General features: G+C 37.9%; 1 protein-coding gene across 5 annotated transcripts in view; it reads right to left on the bottom strand.

Annotated features, from left to right (window-relative positions):
- Window positions 1–3052: 3052 nt before the first annotated feature.
- Window positions 3053–18408, bottom strand: part of LOC124797835 — a 68332-nt gene continuing 52976 nt past the window's right edge. For all 5 annotated transcript variants that reach the window (XM_047260882.1, XM_047260880.1, XM_047260881.1 and 2 more), the window contains 3 exons: window positions 17285–17352; window positions 9673–9883; window positions 3053–5570 (listed from right to left, as the gene is read on the bottom strand). In XM_047260882.1, coding sequence (XP_047116838.1) covers window positions 4881–5570; window positions 9673–9883; window positions 17285–17352 — 969 coding nt within the window. In that variant the 3' untranslated portion in view covers window positions 3053–4880. The remainder of the gene's footprint in view (window positions 5571–9672; window positions 9884–17284; window positions 17353–18408) is intronic.

Genomic DNA, 18408 nt, shown 5'->3' with positions numbered 1-18408 from the left:
GACAGCCTATGATCATATTACCTAGTGTCATACAGACAAAATTCAGTGATGTTCCTACATCACAATATTCATTACCTATAATGCTGTTATTTCAACCTAAACATCCACAGACTTGGTTTATCATGACAGAGACCTAAAAATTTTGTTTTGTGTTACACAGTCTACGGATTTGCCAACTGTGCTTAATATGACAAAATTGTTTTCCATCCTTATGTTGAAGTGCATACTGTTTTTTTTCTTAATGTTAATGTATTACATACTGCCCAATCATAAACATCCTTGAGAGGGTTCCATTTAATTTCTGTAATAGGAGTTATGATGTTTTACGAATGACTATGATGTTGCTGTCATCAGCAAAGAGAACTTTTTCTCCTTGTCTTAAACTGTCTGGAAAGTTGTTAATATAGAATAAGAACAGAATTTAATCCAATATACTACACTGAGGAATACCTATGTTTATAAGTTTCTTGTTTCTGACATTTGTTTAACTAAAAATTCATCAGCTGGTGTGTGAATTACTTCCATCTTTTGCACCCTTTTTTCCAGGTAAAACTGGAACCACGCAATTACTATTCCTCTTACACCTACTCCTTCTATTTTGTTTACTTGTATTTTATGGTCAACATTGTCAAAAGCCTTGCTTAAGTCTAGGAACATATCTGTAATACAGTCATCCCTATCAAGAGCTTCATGTATCACTTCTCTGAACTCGGTAGTGCTGATATTGTACTTCTCCCAGTTCAAAAATCAAACTGTACTTTGTTAAAAAGGTTGTATTTGTTCACATAACTTATTACTCTATTTTCATGATTTATTCACTTATTTTTAAGAATGCTTACAGTAATGGACTGCCCTGTAATTTTCAATACTTTCTGCAATACATTCCTTACTGAGGGCACAACTTGTGTGCACTGTAGGTACTCTGGAAAAATATCTCAACAAAAGAATTCATATATTAAGTGTGTTATTGGGCTTGTCTTGATCTTTCACACCTTCAGAACAGAGACTGGACTATCATCTATGCCTGCTACCTTTTTATATTTAATTTATGTATTGTCTTCCTGACTTCAAGCCCTGTTGGGGAAATACCATCACTGGGCTTGCTGTGTAAGTCGTTGTGGGCACTACATGTGTTTTATGAAGATTTTATTACAAACTCTCTGTAACAACAGAGAAATGAGTCAGTCAAAATTTGCAATTCCTGACTGTTTTTCTACCCTCATCTCCATGTTATTATACTTGTGTCTGCCTTTTCCAGTTTCTTGTTTTATGACATCCCACACTACTTTGTTTTTTTTTTCTGTGTTGTATCTTACCTGTCAATGAATGATTTTTTTGCATCAAACAGCAATCTTCTACATATTTTATTATGCCTGTAAGTGCTTTTGTACAGAACTGAGCAATTTAAGCGTCTGGGATGATCTTCTAATACCAATCTACCCATCTTTTGCTGATGAATGCTGTGTCTGAAGCTTTACGTAAGTATCTGTTAACTGCATCTGTCTTCAACTTAATGTGTCTTCTTTATGGTAAGCAGCAATCTGTCTTTTCCTACATTGTTGATATTCCTAACTGGAGTTTTCATTGTCTGTGTTCATATATTCTCTAGCTTTAACATGTGTGCCTCCTCTGACAAATACATCTACATCTACATTTATACTCCGCAAGCCACCCAATGGTGTGTGGCGGATACATGATCCTCTATCTTTTAAGATGGTTTACAGTAGTAACTTGCACATTCATGTGATAATAGTAGTATAAGCTGTATTTCATTATCTCTATACCAGTGCTCTTTAATGTATAACCCATGCTGTTTAAAGACTTTACTTCAAGACAATGTACTTCCCTTTTAACAAAGTGGCCATGAAGAATCGATAATTCTAAGCAAATACATATGGTATTTGTGCACTCCAGTGTCGTACATTCTATCTTTAATGTACATGATGAAGCAATCTCCGAAGTGGTTTTTGTCCCAAGAAAAGCCTGTTTCTCCTGTCTATGACAACAGGTGTTGGACTGTGTGCAGCTCCACACAAACCTGCTACATTCTCAGTAATTAATTCCACCACCGTCCTTTTCCCAGTCCTGTTGAGGCACAGACCATGCTTAGTGTAGCCCATCCCCTGGAAGTCCTTGGCGGCACCAGTGCAGTGTGTGCCTGGCCAGCACTCATCAGTGCCATCTTCACCTCCAAACTGACTCACCATACAGCACTGCCAATACAAGGCCGACCATGCTGCTGGAATAGCTCATGTTGGTGCTACTAGTTGCAAATCTCTCTTACACAGGTCACCACCTGCATTGAACATACTGTCCATATACGAGCTGTTCCCTGCTGCAGCCACTACCTGATAATCTTTCAAGAAATTCTTACACAAAGGTCATAAACATTCAATTATTTGATTCAGTCCAGCACTTTGCTTGAAACTGATACTCCTCCTCTAACATCTCCTGTAACTGAGGGTCTACATCTCTGCCATGATGGTTACCTATCAGCAATACTCTCTTCTTCTTAACCATCTGTGATCTTCCTGTTGTTCATACTTGTGGGCGGAATCTGTTCCACATTGACCTATTCTTATACCATATTGACTTCTCTTCTCTCAACTCCAGCTTCTGGAGCCTGTTGCTGGCAGATGCAACAAAACTGCCAGACCACATCCTCCTCCTGTTAACCTTCCTACCAACTGCAGGTTTCCAACCAGCCCCCTCACCACTAATTTCCTTCGTCCTCACTATCTCTCTCTTAGCTTCAACCAAACATGTCTTTCAGGCACAGATCTTCCTTTCCTGCTCCTTTGTTAACATATCCTTGCAGAATATTTTGCCCTTCTAAGAGAAGGCTTCACTGACCTCTAAAGTGTTCTCTTTACCACCACCCCCCCCCCCCCCCCCATTTGAAATGATTTGCTATAAGTCTCACAATACATCCCACTACTTACCTCCTGCAGCATATCTCACAAGTTCCGGTCATTGTCAAATAAAATATCTACAGCAAATAAAAAAAGGTTTAAATCAGTGAAAATAAAAGAATATTCTGAGATGTATTATGTTTATTTCACCACAAAAGAATGTAACCTTCAACGTAAAAGTACAAGTTCAGTAATGTCAGAATTACGTATGTAAACAAAATGTTAAAGTCACACCTAAGGAAACATTTAAAACACAAGATATTTTCTAAATATAATGCAGAAAAGCCAAATCTTCACTTGTGTGATAAGAAAAAAATATGCTAGTGTGGTCATTCACAGTAAAAGGTATATATAAAAATACACACAGACATGCACAGTTTGTTGCAAGTGAGCTCATTATGTAAATGAAAGTCAGACCTAGATATCAGACTATCAAAAATTCACTCTACATATACACTTTCAATACAAAAACCACTAAATATAGGTACTGCAAAAGGTATTCAATATGTGAAACAGAGAAGAAAAGAACAAACATACAATCAAAACTTCTGTTTTGAAAAGCATTAAAACACACTTGTCACTCGGCCATCATCCTGTCAAATATGACAGTCTGATGGACAACTGTTGTTTGATGTCAAGCTTTTACTGAGTCATATTTGTGTATGAAATGATTTGCTGCATAGGGGATGCAAGAGTATAAGCTTATGAAGGAAAGACCTCAAATTTATAATAACAGAAGCATGTATGTATACAGATTTGTATGGATCATTTTATATTATCTTGGGTGTATTGTTTTATGTACGTATTTGTACATCCCATTTCCCTTGTAATTACTTCACTTAAAATTTACATGTTCATTTGGAAAATATCCATACAGTATTTATTGCTTATAGATGGATTGACAAATAATTTAAAAAATATTAAAATAATGACAGCTAAAATCTGCTCAATACAGATGTAAATGTAAAATTTTCATTTACAGCTTTGAATCATCTTATTCTCATATTTCTTCACATTATTATGAAATACAATGTATGTATAATTGGTTTCTACCTTATATAACAAAGTGCAGACAGCCTACAAATAATTGAATGATACAGCCATGTCCTGCTACTCTTTTACAAAATGAGTCACTGCTTACTGCATGAGACCTCTGTTGTTTTGTGAATTAAGAATGTTGGGCTGTTATAGGAATAACTTCACAAACATGTTATGGAATTAAACTAATAACCATACAGCCAAAATTCTGAAATTATCAATGTGGTTTATCATTTCAATGTAATGATGAGCTACCAGGTTAACATCAGAGTCAGTTAATGGTACTGTGTAATTGAGTCCTATGTACTTAGATGACAACAAAGGAACAATGTTACATCAAACTTAGACTCTGTTGCCCTTCAGTCATATCTCCCCCTCTCCTCCCCTCCCCCCACTTTTCATAAATATCATTCTGTTATCTCATTTGCTAAATGAATAACAACTATGTGCGCCACCAGATCCAAAAATTTTCAGAGCCATTTTAACATTTGATGTGTTCATTGACTAAACACATTTGTTGCATCTTTGAAGCTAAGATAACAGTTTTGATGTCTTGAGAATGTGACAAGTATTGTACTTGATAACTGCGACCCATATCTGTTGCAATTTCTTTACAATCTGTTCGGACTGAGAACAATTTTAAAGAATTTTTAGTCATAAATAAAACAATATATTCCTGTGAAATTTGTCTATAAATTTCACTAATAACTACATGGTTCCATTTGACATCTGCTGACAATAGTGTAGGCGAACAATCACAACACACTGGGTGTAAACATAGTGAGCCTTGTTGATGCATGGTACTGAATGAGAAGGTCAGAAAAAATTATTTTCTTCTCCATGAGTTGTACTGCTGTCCAGGGCTCTGATTTTGAAAACAGTAATCTGAAATTTTGAAAATTTAAAGGCTGAAACAGATTTCCTTGTGTATTAAATATGTCCATTTTCTATGGCATATTTTACATTATCTGCTAGCCGCTTGATTGTTTGCTTATTTGTTAATGGAGGAAATTTCCAAATTTCATGCTGTGGAATAAATTCTTCTCCTTCCATTAAATTCAGTTTTGGCTTATCATGGTCATCCATTGTGCTCACTGCAACAGCATCCAGTGACATAATGAATCCAACACCAGAGAATTGTTTTACCTCAGCTTCAAATATCTTGTATGGGTAAACAACTTGTGGATCAGATCCCAAATCTTGAATCATGTCAGACAGGCTTTGGTGATAAGTTTTAAGCAGATCTGAAATATTTGACTCCCTAAATTCCTTGGATGTGCTTGAATACAGAAAGAATGAGAGATCACATACTGGATTTGCCAAGCGTGACATCTGAAAATCAATTAGACAAGTATCTTTTATGTGTTGCTCATCAGAACCATCATAAAGGAATAAAAAATTTGGACCCCATGTATCTCCATTCAGAATAACAGAGTGAGGCTTGTCAGGCTTAACAAAATCAATGGCTTTATCATAAACTGCACTTTCACAGAATTCTCTCATCTTTTGTTCATATACACTGTCAGGATATTCTAAGGAAACTGCCTGCATAGAATAATTCAGTATATTTTTCATCATTCCTCGATACCATTCTCGCAGTGCTTCACTGTACCATACTTCCTGTAATAAAGGATTGCTATTAGGCAGTGCTAACTTACTAATATAACATTTAAGAGTAATGACAAAGATAACATGACAGATATCAAAATATAAAATTTGCCCCAAGGATGGTCCCTGAGATAAAGTTTGTGTGACAAATTAAATGCAAATTGTGTTCAAATGTAGACCATACAGTGTAATGGGTATACGGATTAATATTTTAGGTTGGCTTCATAAATCAGGACCTGAGTCCCTATTCACACATCAAATAAATATACAAAAATGTTAAACAGTGCGCTGAAGATTTGTGAGCTCTTCTCAGGAGCACATACTTGTGTAAGATCTTGCACTCTCTTGGAGAATAGGTTTGTTTGCATTTTTGTGATGTCAGAAATGTTGAATCATTTCTTCAGTGTTCTGAGGGTAGCACAATACACTTCAGAGTTGATGGTTTCACTATGAGGGAGGACATCAAACAGAATAACCCCTTCAGAGTTTAAAATCTTGAACATGGTAGCAGTAAGCAACTGTGATTGTGGAAATCATACAGCTAACCAGCTGCATGCCAGAAGTTTATTCAAACCTTTACCAAAGTTTCGACAGATATAAACCTGTATTCCTCAGAAGTACTACAAGTAGTAACACCTAAAAATAAGATAGATTATGATCAGTACATGGAAGACATATGTGTATCAAAAAGAAACACAAAAATTCCATACAGTGGAAATATAAAATTAACTTTTATGTTGTATGAGAAAAGAAACAAAGCCATAAGACTTAGTCAGCAGTAAAATAATATGTACAAATGGTGTGGCATAGCCATAAGGCTTAGTCAATGGTAAAATGATCCATGTAAAATCTAAGGCAGACACGCACCATACACACAAACAGACTACTAACACGCCAGAAGGGACAAGCCTGCAGGAAACTTACAACCAGGTGGCACTCATATAAGAAGCAGGGCCAACAACAAAAGGCAGCTGACATGTTAACAAAATTGCATTAAAATAACATTATAGAGAGTAGTAACACAACAAAAATTATGTAACAGTATATAAATCTAAGCAAAAGATGAACAAGGCTATGATGCACATTAAAACAGGATAGTGACAGATTGCATCTTTGAGAAAAATAACACCCCGAAACAGTGTGGAGAACCTGATTCAGGTGCTGTGTTTATTTAAGAACAAGCCAAAAGCCACTGAAAAAGTTTCTGTTTTTAAGCTGTAACTAATCATTACAAATAACGTCCCTATAATTGAAATTGTCCTTAAAAATGTGAAATTACTCCAGCACATCCAATCTGAAACCCTTGTTTCCTCTATGCAAAATAACCCTCTCTCCCAGTTTAATAGGGGAGAGTAGACATTGGCATAAATAAAGCCATGAACTTACTGTGTCCTTTACCCAATAAATGTTATTTGAATCTAATTGCGACTGATCTTCCTGCCTGCCCTGTGTAGAAATAGGGACAATCATTAGACCTTATTTTATTGATGGCAGTATGCGGGAAGGGTTTATCATTATGCTTTAAGGAATGATTTAAATTTTTTTCCCAGACCATTATTAGTTGAAAACAAAACTTTACAGCCATATTTATTAGTAAGAAGGCAGTTTATCTTATACAAAATATTTCCTAGAAATGGCATGGAAAAGAAATTCACATTCTCTTTACCTTCTTTTTCCAGTTTGTAATCTCCTAGAATATAACAAATTTTTGTGTTTTTATGATCCAAAATTTGGCTACTAATGATGGTTTGTGGCCTTTATTATTGATTATAGTTTTAATGAAATTTAACTCTTCCCAAAAATTTTCCAGGTAACATTATTCCAGTTCATTTGGCTCACCAAAAGCACACATGTTAGCCTTTTTCCATTCTAATATTCATCATGCTTTGGTTACTCAATTACCCTGAGAAAATTTTTGGGAAGAGATAAATTTGCTTAAAACTAGCCAGTAATAATGGCTATGAATCATCATTAGTAGAGCCAATTTTGGACAGTAAAACCACTAAAAAATGTTCCACTCTAGGAGATCAAAAACTGGAAAATGAATGTGAAGAGGAAGGGAATTTCCTTTCCATGCCATTTCTAGGAATTATTTCATATAACCTAAGCTGCCTTCTTGCTAAGAAATATGGCTGTAAAGTTACCTTTTCAACTAATAGCAGTCTCGGAAAAAATTTAATTCATGCCTTAAAGTGTAATGATGAACCGTTTTCTCATTTGGCCCCTATAAAATAAGGCATAATGATTGTCCCTGTTTCTATATAGGGCAGACAAGAATATCAGTCAAAGTTAGACTCAAATAAAATTTATTGGATAAAGGAAGCAGTTATGTTCATGACTCCACTTATGCCAAACATATAGTTGTCGATTTGTGTGTAGGATGTGCATCTGCCTTTCATTTTACACAGATCATTTTACTGTTGACTATGCCTTACAGCTTCATTTCTCTTTCCGCATAATGTGCAACATGTACATTTATCTTATATTTCCACTGTACATAATTTTTGATGATTCTTTTTGCTGCACATATGACTTCCATGTACTGGTTGTAATCTATTCTATTTTTAGGTGTTACTACTTGTAGTTCTTCTGAGGAAGACAGGTTTATGTCTGTAGTTAAAGGTTTGAATAAAATTTTGGCATCCAACTGATTGACTGTATGATTCCCATTGTATCCCTTCAGGGTCCCAGAAGACCATCGCCATGACTTTAGCAGCTGAGAGTGCTGCTTTGAACTTGTCCTTCTGATGAGAGATAGTGTGGTGCCACTTGACGGATTGGTGTTTTGCGCCTCAAATTCCAACACTCCAGGAGTCACAGCTGCATGTGGCTGGCTGACGTGTGGGAGATCGGACAGGTTTGTGTGACTTCGTTGCAACTATGACAGATGTCTCGCCCAACAACTCACCACGCTATTGTTCACCACCAGGCTTTCATGGACATTCTGCAAGTGCCTATTATTATTTGCGATGCTCTGGTTTTCTGCCAAAAGAAACTCAATGTCACCTCTCTGCTAAGGCTGCATCTCTACTATGGATGGCAATTTGAAGGATGCATACAGCAATGCTACCTATTGGAAATATGTGAAACAATAGGGAATAAAGCAGGAATATTCCACAATGTTCCATAACAGATTCCACATTTTTTCAACCAAAACTGGCCAAGAAATAAAAGAGTTGCAATACTTATTGAATGCCCCTTAACATCACCAGAATTTGGAGAGTGGCCTTCTTTAGCTACAATGTTGATTCATTTGTCTTTTTCAGCATCCATTCTCAAGAAGATGGGTGATAATAAAATTACACTGACAACAACATGCAACTGAGATGTGTTTGCTGGGCAAACCATCAAAGGATATACCTATCTGCATGAGGCACCTGTAGACTTGAAACAAGCACATAAAAGTTATACTAACTCTTTAACTTCTGGAACAGACTCAGCTAAAAATAACTATCTGATGTGTAAGAATATGGGTTACTATGAAGACAAAAGAAAAATTGTGTGATAAATAATAATTGTACAAGCTTTCAAAGTTGTACTTGATGTATATTTATAAAATTTGCATTGTATAATCTCTGTAGGAAGTGCAATGTGTATCTGATTTTTATAAGAAAAGAAATCTTGTAAATGTGCTGAATCTAAGCAACATAAAGAAAGAGTGAATACCCATTTCCTTTTTATCATTTGACTCAGTACTACTTTTATACAGTGCAACTTAGCTTTTTTCCCCCTTTAAGCAAAGCTTCCATCTTCCACTGGAAAATCTATAATTTGGAACTTATGTCAAAAGGAATATAACAATGCTGATGTGTAGTTGCTACTACCAGTGGTGCCTCCTGACACACCTTCCTGACCACACTCAATGAAGTGGTATCATCGAAAGGCGTGTGTGTGTGTGTGTGTGTGTGTGTGTGTGTGTGTGTGTGTGTGTGTGTGTGTGTGTGTGTGTGTGTTTAGTTCTGATGACATTCTTTGTTTATAAGCTAATGAGTTTTTCAGTCTTTTCATTTGAGAGTGTCCTCTACTCAGTGCCACCTCCATTTGATGAGTGTTGTCTGTACTCTTTATGTATTAATTCAGATGTACGATATTAGTGTTCTAAGGTATACGTTACCTGCAAATTGCCTGCAGCAGCTCTGAATTCTTCCGGTTCCTGGTCTTTCATAGCAAATGAAAGACCGTGGAACCTAGCTATGCACTTTAGAACTTCTGCACAATGTGCAAAGTTATATGTTTGTTGTCCTTTGGCTGCCTGGAAACCAAGCACACTCAAGTCTTCCAAAATAATGAAGTCATGGTCACCATCTGTAAATGCTTTAAAGCATCTGTGAAATTGAAATATGGTATCAGAGAAGTCAAAAGTAATTTTAAGGCATTAAACCCATGAGCAATTGAATCAGATTTAACTGATGTGTTGGAGAGCACTCTTACCACCAGACAAATAGAATAGTTCAAGGTATCACGCAACTGGAATTTTAGTGAGACAATCAAATGCAGTATGGGAAGGACCCACGACAGAGAGTGCATATGATCGTCACCACTCAATTGTAACTAAGTAACTTAGTTCACGATGATCTCTCCACGTCTAAAGTAATGCAGACACTGCGCTATTCATGTGAAATCTTTTCAAGAGTGTGTCGTAATTTGCAAAAAATTGCTGCTGCCTGAGTCAGCTCTCATGAGCAATAATGTGTTACTGACAGAGGATGGCCATTGACTGTCAAGCATGGTACCCATACATAGACATGCTACAGAGGAGCATATGATTTGCTGATTCACTGCTGGACAACACAAAGTGTACCTTAGTGTACAAGTGTGCACATCACAGAACTAAGTGGTTAGCATAAACCTAGGAATACAGACTCTGGATGCTTGAAGAATGGGAAAAGGGTGCTCTGACTCATGATCCATGGTACGAGCTAACAGCAGTGACACAGCAGTGACACCCATAATTACAATACTCGAGCCAAAAGTGACTATCATAGGATACGAACTAACAAGAAAGCTACAGACCACAGTCCATATGTAACTGGGAGACAATTCTATTATGAGTTGCCAAAAAATATAAAGCAACTCCAAGGCAATCTTTTCAAGAGCAAGTTGAAAAATTTGTTAATAGAAAGATGTTTATACTCATTAAAAGAATTCTGAGCTGCAGTACTGTTAGTTTATTCTTTTACATACTGCAATATATTAGTGGTGGTATTGTTATAATTGGCTAATTGATGTATATAATCATTATATGTATGGAGTGATATATAATGTGCTAATGTGTTTATAACATTATTGCATGGAATGATATACAATGTGCTACTTGATGTATATATCCATTCTTGGACTGACATGATATTGATATAATTGTACAAAAAATGACGATGTCCAAGACTGTAAAGTTAACATGGACAAATAAACATTATTATTATATGAATGTTAAAAACAACGTGACAGGAAGCGTTACCTTGCCAACGGGGCACCATTCAAGCAAATGGAGGTATTCCCCTGTGGGAGGTGTTTACCACAAGATGAAATGGGGCCTCTTATACAGCTGCCGCCATGTCTCAGTAGCAAATAATACCGGAATGTACTGCTGTATTATGTGCATTCATTTGTTCAGCCACAGCACTTGCAACTTCATACAGACGATGCACCATCCCATTTTTCATCTTCTGTGTCAGAATGGTTAGAGGAATACTATAAAAACATGAGGATGCTTGTGTGCTCCCTCCTCCGGGTCGTCCGCAGCTCGTGGTCGTGCGGTAGCGTTCTCGCTTCCCGTGCCCGGATTTGATTCCTGGTGGGGTCAGGGATTTTCTCTGCCTCGTGATGACTGGGTGTTGTGTGATGTCCTTAGGTTAGTCAGGTTTAAGTAGTTCTAGGGGACTGATGACCATATCTGTTAAGTCCCATAGTGCTCAGAGCCTCCTCCAGGTCACCTGACATCACTCTTATCAAGCACATCTGTGACATGAGTGAAAGGCGTTTGTCTCGGCTCCAGCTTCATTGCACCTCAAAGCTCTTGATTTGTGGATAGCAGTTGAAGTGGGCATATATTAAGATGGCTTTTCCTCTCTTGTGGAGTTCATGCCATAGTGTCTCACCAGTGTCATCTGGATGAGAGGGTTAACAGTTAACACTAATAGGTAGGTTTGTGTACTTCAACTGCTCATGAGTGTGTATTACAACAGAAAAATAAATTTTAAAATTTGTTTTCTTATAATATTTTATTAGGTTTTAAGATACTACGTGTACAACTCTGGCAGTTTTTTATATGACAAAACTTCCACTAAAGATAATGATACATCTGTAAATTATGCTTTCAAAGTTACAGTCATACTTGCATTTGTAACATACCAGAAAGGAATAACACCATTTGATATAATTCTTTTCCTTAGATAACTTTTTTCTTTTCTGTATTATACTGGTAGTACATTTACCATATATCCGGTAAAGTATCAAAATTCATAGCTAGATGAAATTTCAGTATAATTCATTATTCATTAGTTTAATGGAGTTCTGCTAATGCCAAATGTATAATTAGTTTTTCAGCAATGTCTTTTTGTTACAGAAATCTGTAGTTTGCTATGTCACTGCCATTAATTTCAAGACTGTGCTCCTTATAAAGCAATTTGTATTTACAGACTGCACTAAATATTCAAACACTTGTCTACAAAGTATAGCAACTAGAAAATAGGTCCAGAAATTGGAACTTACTAGCTATATGGTTAAGATCTCTAAGCCAGAGTCAATGCCTAGTAATACTGTAGCTTTAGCAACATCTCCATGAGATAATCCATAATTATCTATTTTCATGTTAATATCTCAGTGTAAAAATTCATGTTTTGGATTCATATGATTTTGATGTCAGAGTTACTAATATCTGTAGATCTGAATGTTATAGTCAAACAGTGGAAAATCTAGGATGGAAAAATGACAAATCTTCATAAAAACTGATAACAATAAATAGTTCACAGTGTGAGTCACATTGACATGAAGAAGTTATGTGGATGACTACAGTTGGACTATTCAAATAAGTTCATAAAATATTTACACTGACTGACTGTTACATTCAATATTATGAGAAGGAAAGTAGCTACTCACCATATAGCGGAGATGATGAGTCGCAGATAGGCACAACAAAAAGACTCTCACAATTATATCTTTCATCCATTATGGCCTTCGTCAACAATAGACATATATATGCACATGCCTGCACACTCTTGCAAACGTGGCTCACACACACGACTGCAGTCTCAGGCAACTGAAACCACACTCAGTTTTGGTTGCCTAAGACTGCAGTCATGTATGTGAGTTGCATTTGCGTGAGTGTGTGTGCATGTGTGTATGTATGTCTACTGTTGACAAAGGCCTTAATGGCCAAAAGCCATAATTGTGAGAGCCTTTTTGTTGTGCCTATCTGCGACTCAGCATCTCCACTATATGGTGAATAGCTACTTTCCTTCTCATAATATTGAATGTTACAGTCAGTCAGTGTAAATATTTTATGAACTTATTTGAACAGTCCAGCTATAGCCATCCACATAACTTCTTCAAATCAATGTGACTCACACTGCAAACTATTTATTTTTATCAGTTTTTATGAAGAGCTGTCATTTGTATAGACACAAGTGACGACTATCCAAGGAAATGTGTACTAAAGGAATTACTGCGAAAGCAAAGGGAGCTTCACTCCAAGTTTAAACGCAGCCAAAACCTCTCGGACAAACAGAAGCTAAACGATGTCAAAGTTAGCGTAAGGAGGGCTATGCGTGAAGTGTTCAGTGAATTCGAAAGTAAAATTCTACGTACCGACTTGACAGAAAATCCTAGGAAGTTCTGATCTTATGTTAAATCAGTAAGTGGCTCGAAACAGCATATCCAGACACTCTGGGATGATGATGGCATTGAAACAGAGGATGACACGTGTAAAGCTGAAATCTAAACACCTTTTTCCAAAGCTGTTTCACAGAGGAAGACCGCACTGCAGTTTCTTCTCTAAATCCTCGCACAAACGAAAAAATGGCTGACATCGAAATAAGTGTCCAAAGAATAGAAAAGCAACTGGAATCACTCAACAGAGGAAAGTCCACTGGACCTGATGGGATACCAATTTGATTCTACACAGAGTACACGAAAGAACTTGCCCCCCTTCTAACAGCCGTGTACTGCAAGTCTCTAGAGGAACGGAAGGTTCCAAATGATTGGAAAAGAGCACAGGTAGTCCCAGTCTTCAAGAAGGGTTGTCGAGCAGATGCGCAAAACTATAGACCTATATCTCTGACATCGATCTGTTGTAGAATTTTAGAACATGTTTTTTGCTCGAGTATCATGTCGTTTTTGGAAACCCAGAATCTACTCTGTAGGAATCAACATGGATTCCAGAAACAGTGATCGTGTGAGACCCAACTGACTTTATTTGTTCATGAGACCCAGAAAATATTAGATACGGGCTCCCAGGTAGATGCTATTTTTCTTGACTTCCGGAAGGCGTTCGATACAGTTCCGCACTGTCGCCTGATAAACAAAGTAAGAGCCTACGGAATATCAGACCAGCTGTGTGGCTGGATTGAAGAGTTTTTAGCAAACAGAACACAGCATGTTGTTCTCAATGGAGAGACGTCTACAGACATTAAAGTAACATCTGGCGTGCCACAGGGGAGTGTTATGGGACCATTGCTTTTCACAATATATATAAACGACCTAGTAGATAGTGTCGGAAGTTCCATGCGACTTTTCACGGATGATGCTGTAGTATACAGAGAAGTTGCAGCATTAGAAAATTGTAGCGAAATGCAGGAAGATCTGCAGCAGATAGGCACTTGGTGCAGGGAGTGGCAACTGACCCTTAACGTAGACAAATGTAATGTATTGTGAATACATAGAAAGAAGGATCCTTTATTGTATGATTACATGATAGCGGAACAAACACTGGTAGCAGTTACTTCTGTAAAATATCTGGGAGTATGCGTGTGGAACAATTTGAAGTGGAATGATCATATAAAATTAATTGTTGGTAAGGCGGGTGCCAGGTTGAGATTCATTGGGAGATTCCTTAGAAAATGTAGTCTATCAACGAAGGAGGTGGCTTACAAAACACTCGTTCGACCTATACTTGGGTATTGCTCATCAGTGTGGGATCCGTACCAGATCGGGTTGACGGAGGAGATAGAGAAGATCCAAAGAAGAACGGTGCGTTTCATCACAGGGTTATTTGGTAACCATGATAGCGTTACGGAGATGTTTAGCAAACTCAAGTGGCAGACTCTGCAAGAGAGGCGCTCTGCATCACGGTGTAGCTTGCTGTCCAGGTTTCGAAAGGGTGCGTTTCTGGATGAGGTGTCGAATATATTGCTTCCCCCTACTTATACCTCCCGAGGAGATCACGAATGTCAAATTAGAGAGATTCGAGCGCGCACGGAGGCTTTCAGACAGTCGTTCTTCCCGCGAACCATACGCGACTGGAACAGAAAAGGGAGGTAATGACAGTGGCACGTAAAGTGCCCTCCGCCACACACCGTTGGGTTGCTTGTGGAGTATAAATGTAGATGTAGATGTACCATGGTTTAGAGTTCAAGTGTAGTTGATAAACTGGTTTATGTGAACTACAAAAACAGTTGATAGAATAAGCTGATCATCAATATGTGTTTTGACTACTAAATGTGAAGTAATCTGAAGTTTAAATCAGTTTAAACCAGTTTTAGAGAATGAGACAGTGAAATGTCAGTGTTATCAAAGAACAGTAGCAATATAAATGAGCCAGTAACTTCACACATTGAGAGGTGATCTGAAACGTCAGGCTTTCAGAACCAAAGGTTCTAAGGCACATTAGATACAAAAAAAATCATTTTTGGTGAATACATACTGGAAAAGGTTCATTATCGAAAATCAAAGTCCAGAGATGTGTAAATTGTGCCTAAGAAACAGATAAAGCATGAAAAGAGTTTCGTAAATGAACTTGGGTTTCCTATTTAAAGTGCAAAAATTAGTTGCACACAACCATTTGGATGTTATGCTGGACAAGAGCACTCATAACTTTCTTTTGGGAAACTCCAGTCATAGAAAGCATTGTGTGGTCTACTAAGAAGGGAGGTAGTGATATGTGTGCCACTTTTTCACACGATTTCTCTTCATGAACTCATCAGCCATCTTAGATAAGATGAAGCATTGCACCAATATTTTCCAGAGGAGTTATTTAGTGAATAATTCCTAATCATTTTCGAAGAAATAGATCACAATGTCCTTTATTATTTGTATTTGCCACTTGACTTCAGGATTGTACCAATAAACACAAATTTTGTTACCACAGAGACTCTCAAAAGAGAAATGGGTCCCTGCTAATTCTGTTATATCCCTTTTTTTTACTTGCATAAGTAGAAATAGTACGTAGCAGTTTAGTCATAGTTAACTGTTAATACAGCATAGAGGAATACTTTCTCATACCCAATTTTTTTAAAATTAATTTATACACTCCGCTGCAGAGTGAAAATCTCATTCTGGAAACATCCCCCAGGCTGTGGCTATGCCATGTCTCCGCTATATCCTTTCTTTCAGGAGTGTCAGTTCTGCAAGGTTCGCAGGAGAGCTTCTGTAAAGTTTGGAAGGTAGGAGACGAGATACTGGCAGACGTAAAGCTGTGAGTACCGGGCGTGAGTCGTGCTTCGGTAGCTCAGATGGTAGAGCACTTGCCTGCGAAAGGCAAAGGTTCCGAGTTCGAGTCTCGGTCGGGAACACAGTTTTAATCTGCCAGGAAGTTTCATATCAGTGCACACTCCGCTGCAGAGTGAAAATCTCATTCTGTATACAAGAGGTATTCGGAAAGTAAGGTCTGATTGCCACAAAATGGAAACCACTGTGAAAATCAAAAGTATTCTATTTACAACAGTTAGCTACAACTTCCAGCTGCCTATCTACATAGTTGCAACTCCAACTTTGACATTTGTTACAGTGTAATACCAACTTTGCAATACACTCGTCTTACATGGCACCCATAAGTGCTTTCTGTCAAGTCTCTATGCTGGTCTACAGCATGTTTACTGTGCCAAGATGTTGTCTTGAACTGCTGATTCATGTTGGCAGAGATGAAACTCAGGGGGAGCCACTTATGGGCTATATTGTGGGTGATAAAACACTTCCCTCATGGCCAACCCACATTCCCACCTACATACAGTCCCTGCCCATTTCCTCCTTGCTCACTATTCTGAAATTCCTGCAGGAGGTTGGACATACTGGCGCATCTGCTGTGGAGGTGGATACAATGTCCATCTAGCTGAATCAATTATATGAATGTGCCTGAAAGAGCAGACACCATGGATTCATATAGCAGATAATTGTCTTGAAGAAGGAAATGCATTACAGTTATTTTATGTGGGCTGCATAGCTTCAGGTGGAATTTCTCATCAGGCCCTTGTACTTGTCAGGAGACACTATTTTCTAATCATTTTTATGAGCTTACTGTGCACTAAGAACTGAAAAAAAAACACTGTCACACGATTGATGGGCATACCAGAGACACTGCCTGACAAATCTGTGCAAAGCTTCATATGATTTTCACAGTGGTTTTCATTTTGGACCAATTGTAACTTACTTTCTGAACAGCCTCAATATTTTGGCTCATTTCACACACCCCAACATCCTCATTCCTGATGGGACACATGGAACACAGTCAATGAATGGTTTTCCTTGACCATGTTCACTCCTGTTCACTAAAAATCAAGTGTCTTGAAACTAACCTTGGAATTTGTGTAAAGGGATTTTTTGGCTTTTTCTTCTTCTGGAATGCCATCAACTTCTCCAGTACCTGAAAAGTAAGATGAAAGATACTGAGAGTGTTGCTGCAGATCAAGAGAAGTTAAATTTGTATGGTCTTATTTTCAAAAGCTTCAACCTTATATATCTGCAAACTGTATAACATAGTTACAAGGGTGTATGATGATTCATAACTAAAACTGAACATACAAGAGTACTGAGAAGCACCAGCTTTTTCTCACTTAATATTCCTCTTTCCTGATCTAACTGGTTCAATTTCTTTCTTTTTCACCTACCCGTGGTCTAGGGGTAGCGTCTTTGATTCATAATCAAAACGTCTTCGGTCCCAGGTTCGATCCCCGCCACTGCCTAAATTTTGATAAATAATCAGCATTGGCGGCTGAAGACTACCGGCATAAGAAGTCAGCCTCATTCTGCCAACGGCCTTGTCAAAGAAGGCCCGAGGGCGGAGGAGCGGACAGAGGTTCAGGGCACTCTCTTGTCCTAGGGGTGGGAAATTGCCCCTAAAGGCGGAAGAATCAGCAATGATCAACGACATGAGGATGCAGAAGGCAATGGAAACCACTGCATTAAAGACACGTAACGTGTATCCAAAGGACATGTGGCCTGTAATTGAAGAAGTGTCATGATGATCTCTCCATTGGCAAAAGATTCCGGAATAGTCCCCCATTCGGATCTCCAGGAGGGGACTGCCAAGGGGGAGGTTACCATGAGAAAAAGATTGAATAATCAACGAAAGGATAACGTTCTATGAGTTGGGGCGTGGAATGTCAGAAGCTTGAACGTGGTAGGGAAACTAGAAAATCCGAAAAGGGAAATGCAAAGGCTCAATCTTGATATAGTAGGGGTCAGTGAAGTGAAGTGGAAGGAAGACAAGGATTTCTGGTCAGATGAGTATCGGGTAATATCAACAGCAGCAGAAAATGTATAACAGGTGTAGGATTCGTTATGAATAGGAAGGTAGGGCAGAGGGTGTGTTACTGTGAACAGTTCAGTGATCGGGTTGTTCTAATCAGAATCGACAGCAGACCAACACCGACAACGATAGTTCAGGTATACATGCCGACGTCACAAGCTGAAGGTGAAC

The sequence above is a fragment of the Schistocerca piceifrons genome, chromosome 5 (assembly GCF_021461385.2).
Source record: "Schistocerca piceifrons isolate TAMUIC-IGC-003096 chromosome 5, iqSchPice1.1, whole genome shotgun sequence".
Taxonomy (NCBI): Eukaryota; Metazoa; Arthropoda; class Insecta; order Orthoptera; family Acrididae; genus Schistocerca; species Schistocerca piceifrons.
Note: the sequence above shows the minus strand (reverse complement) of the source record. Positions and strands in the feature narration are given on the sequence as shown.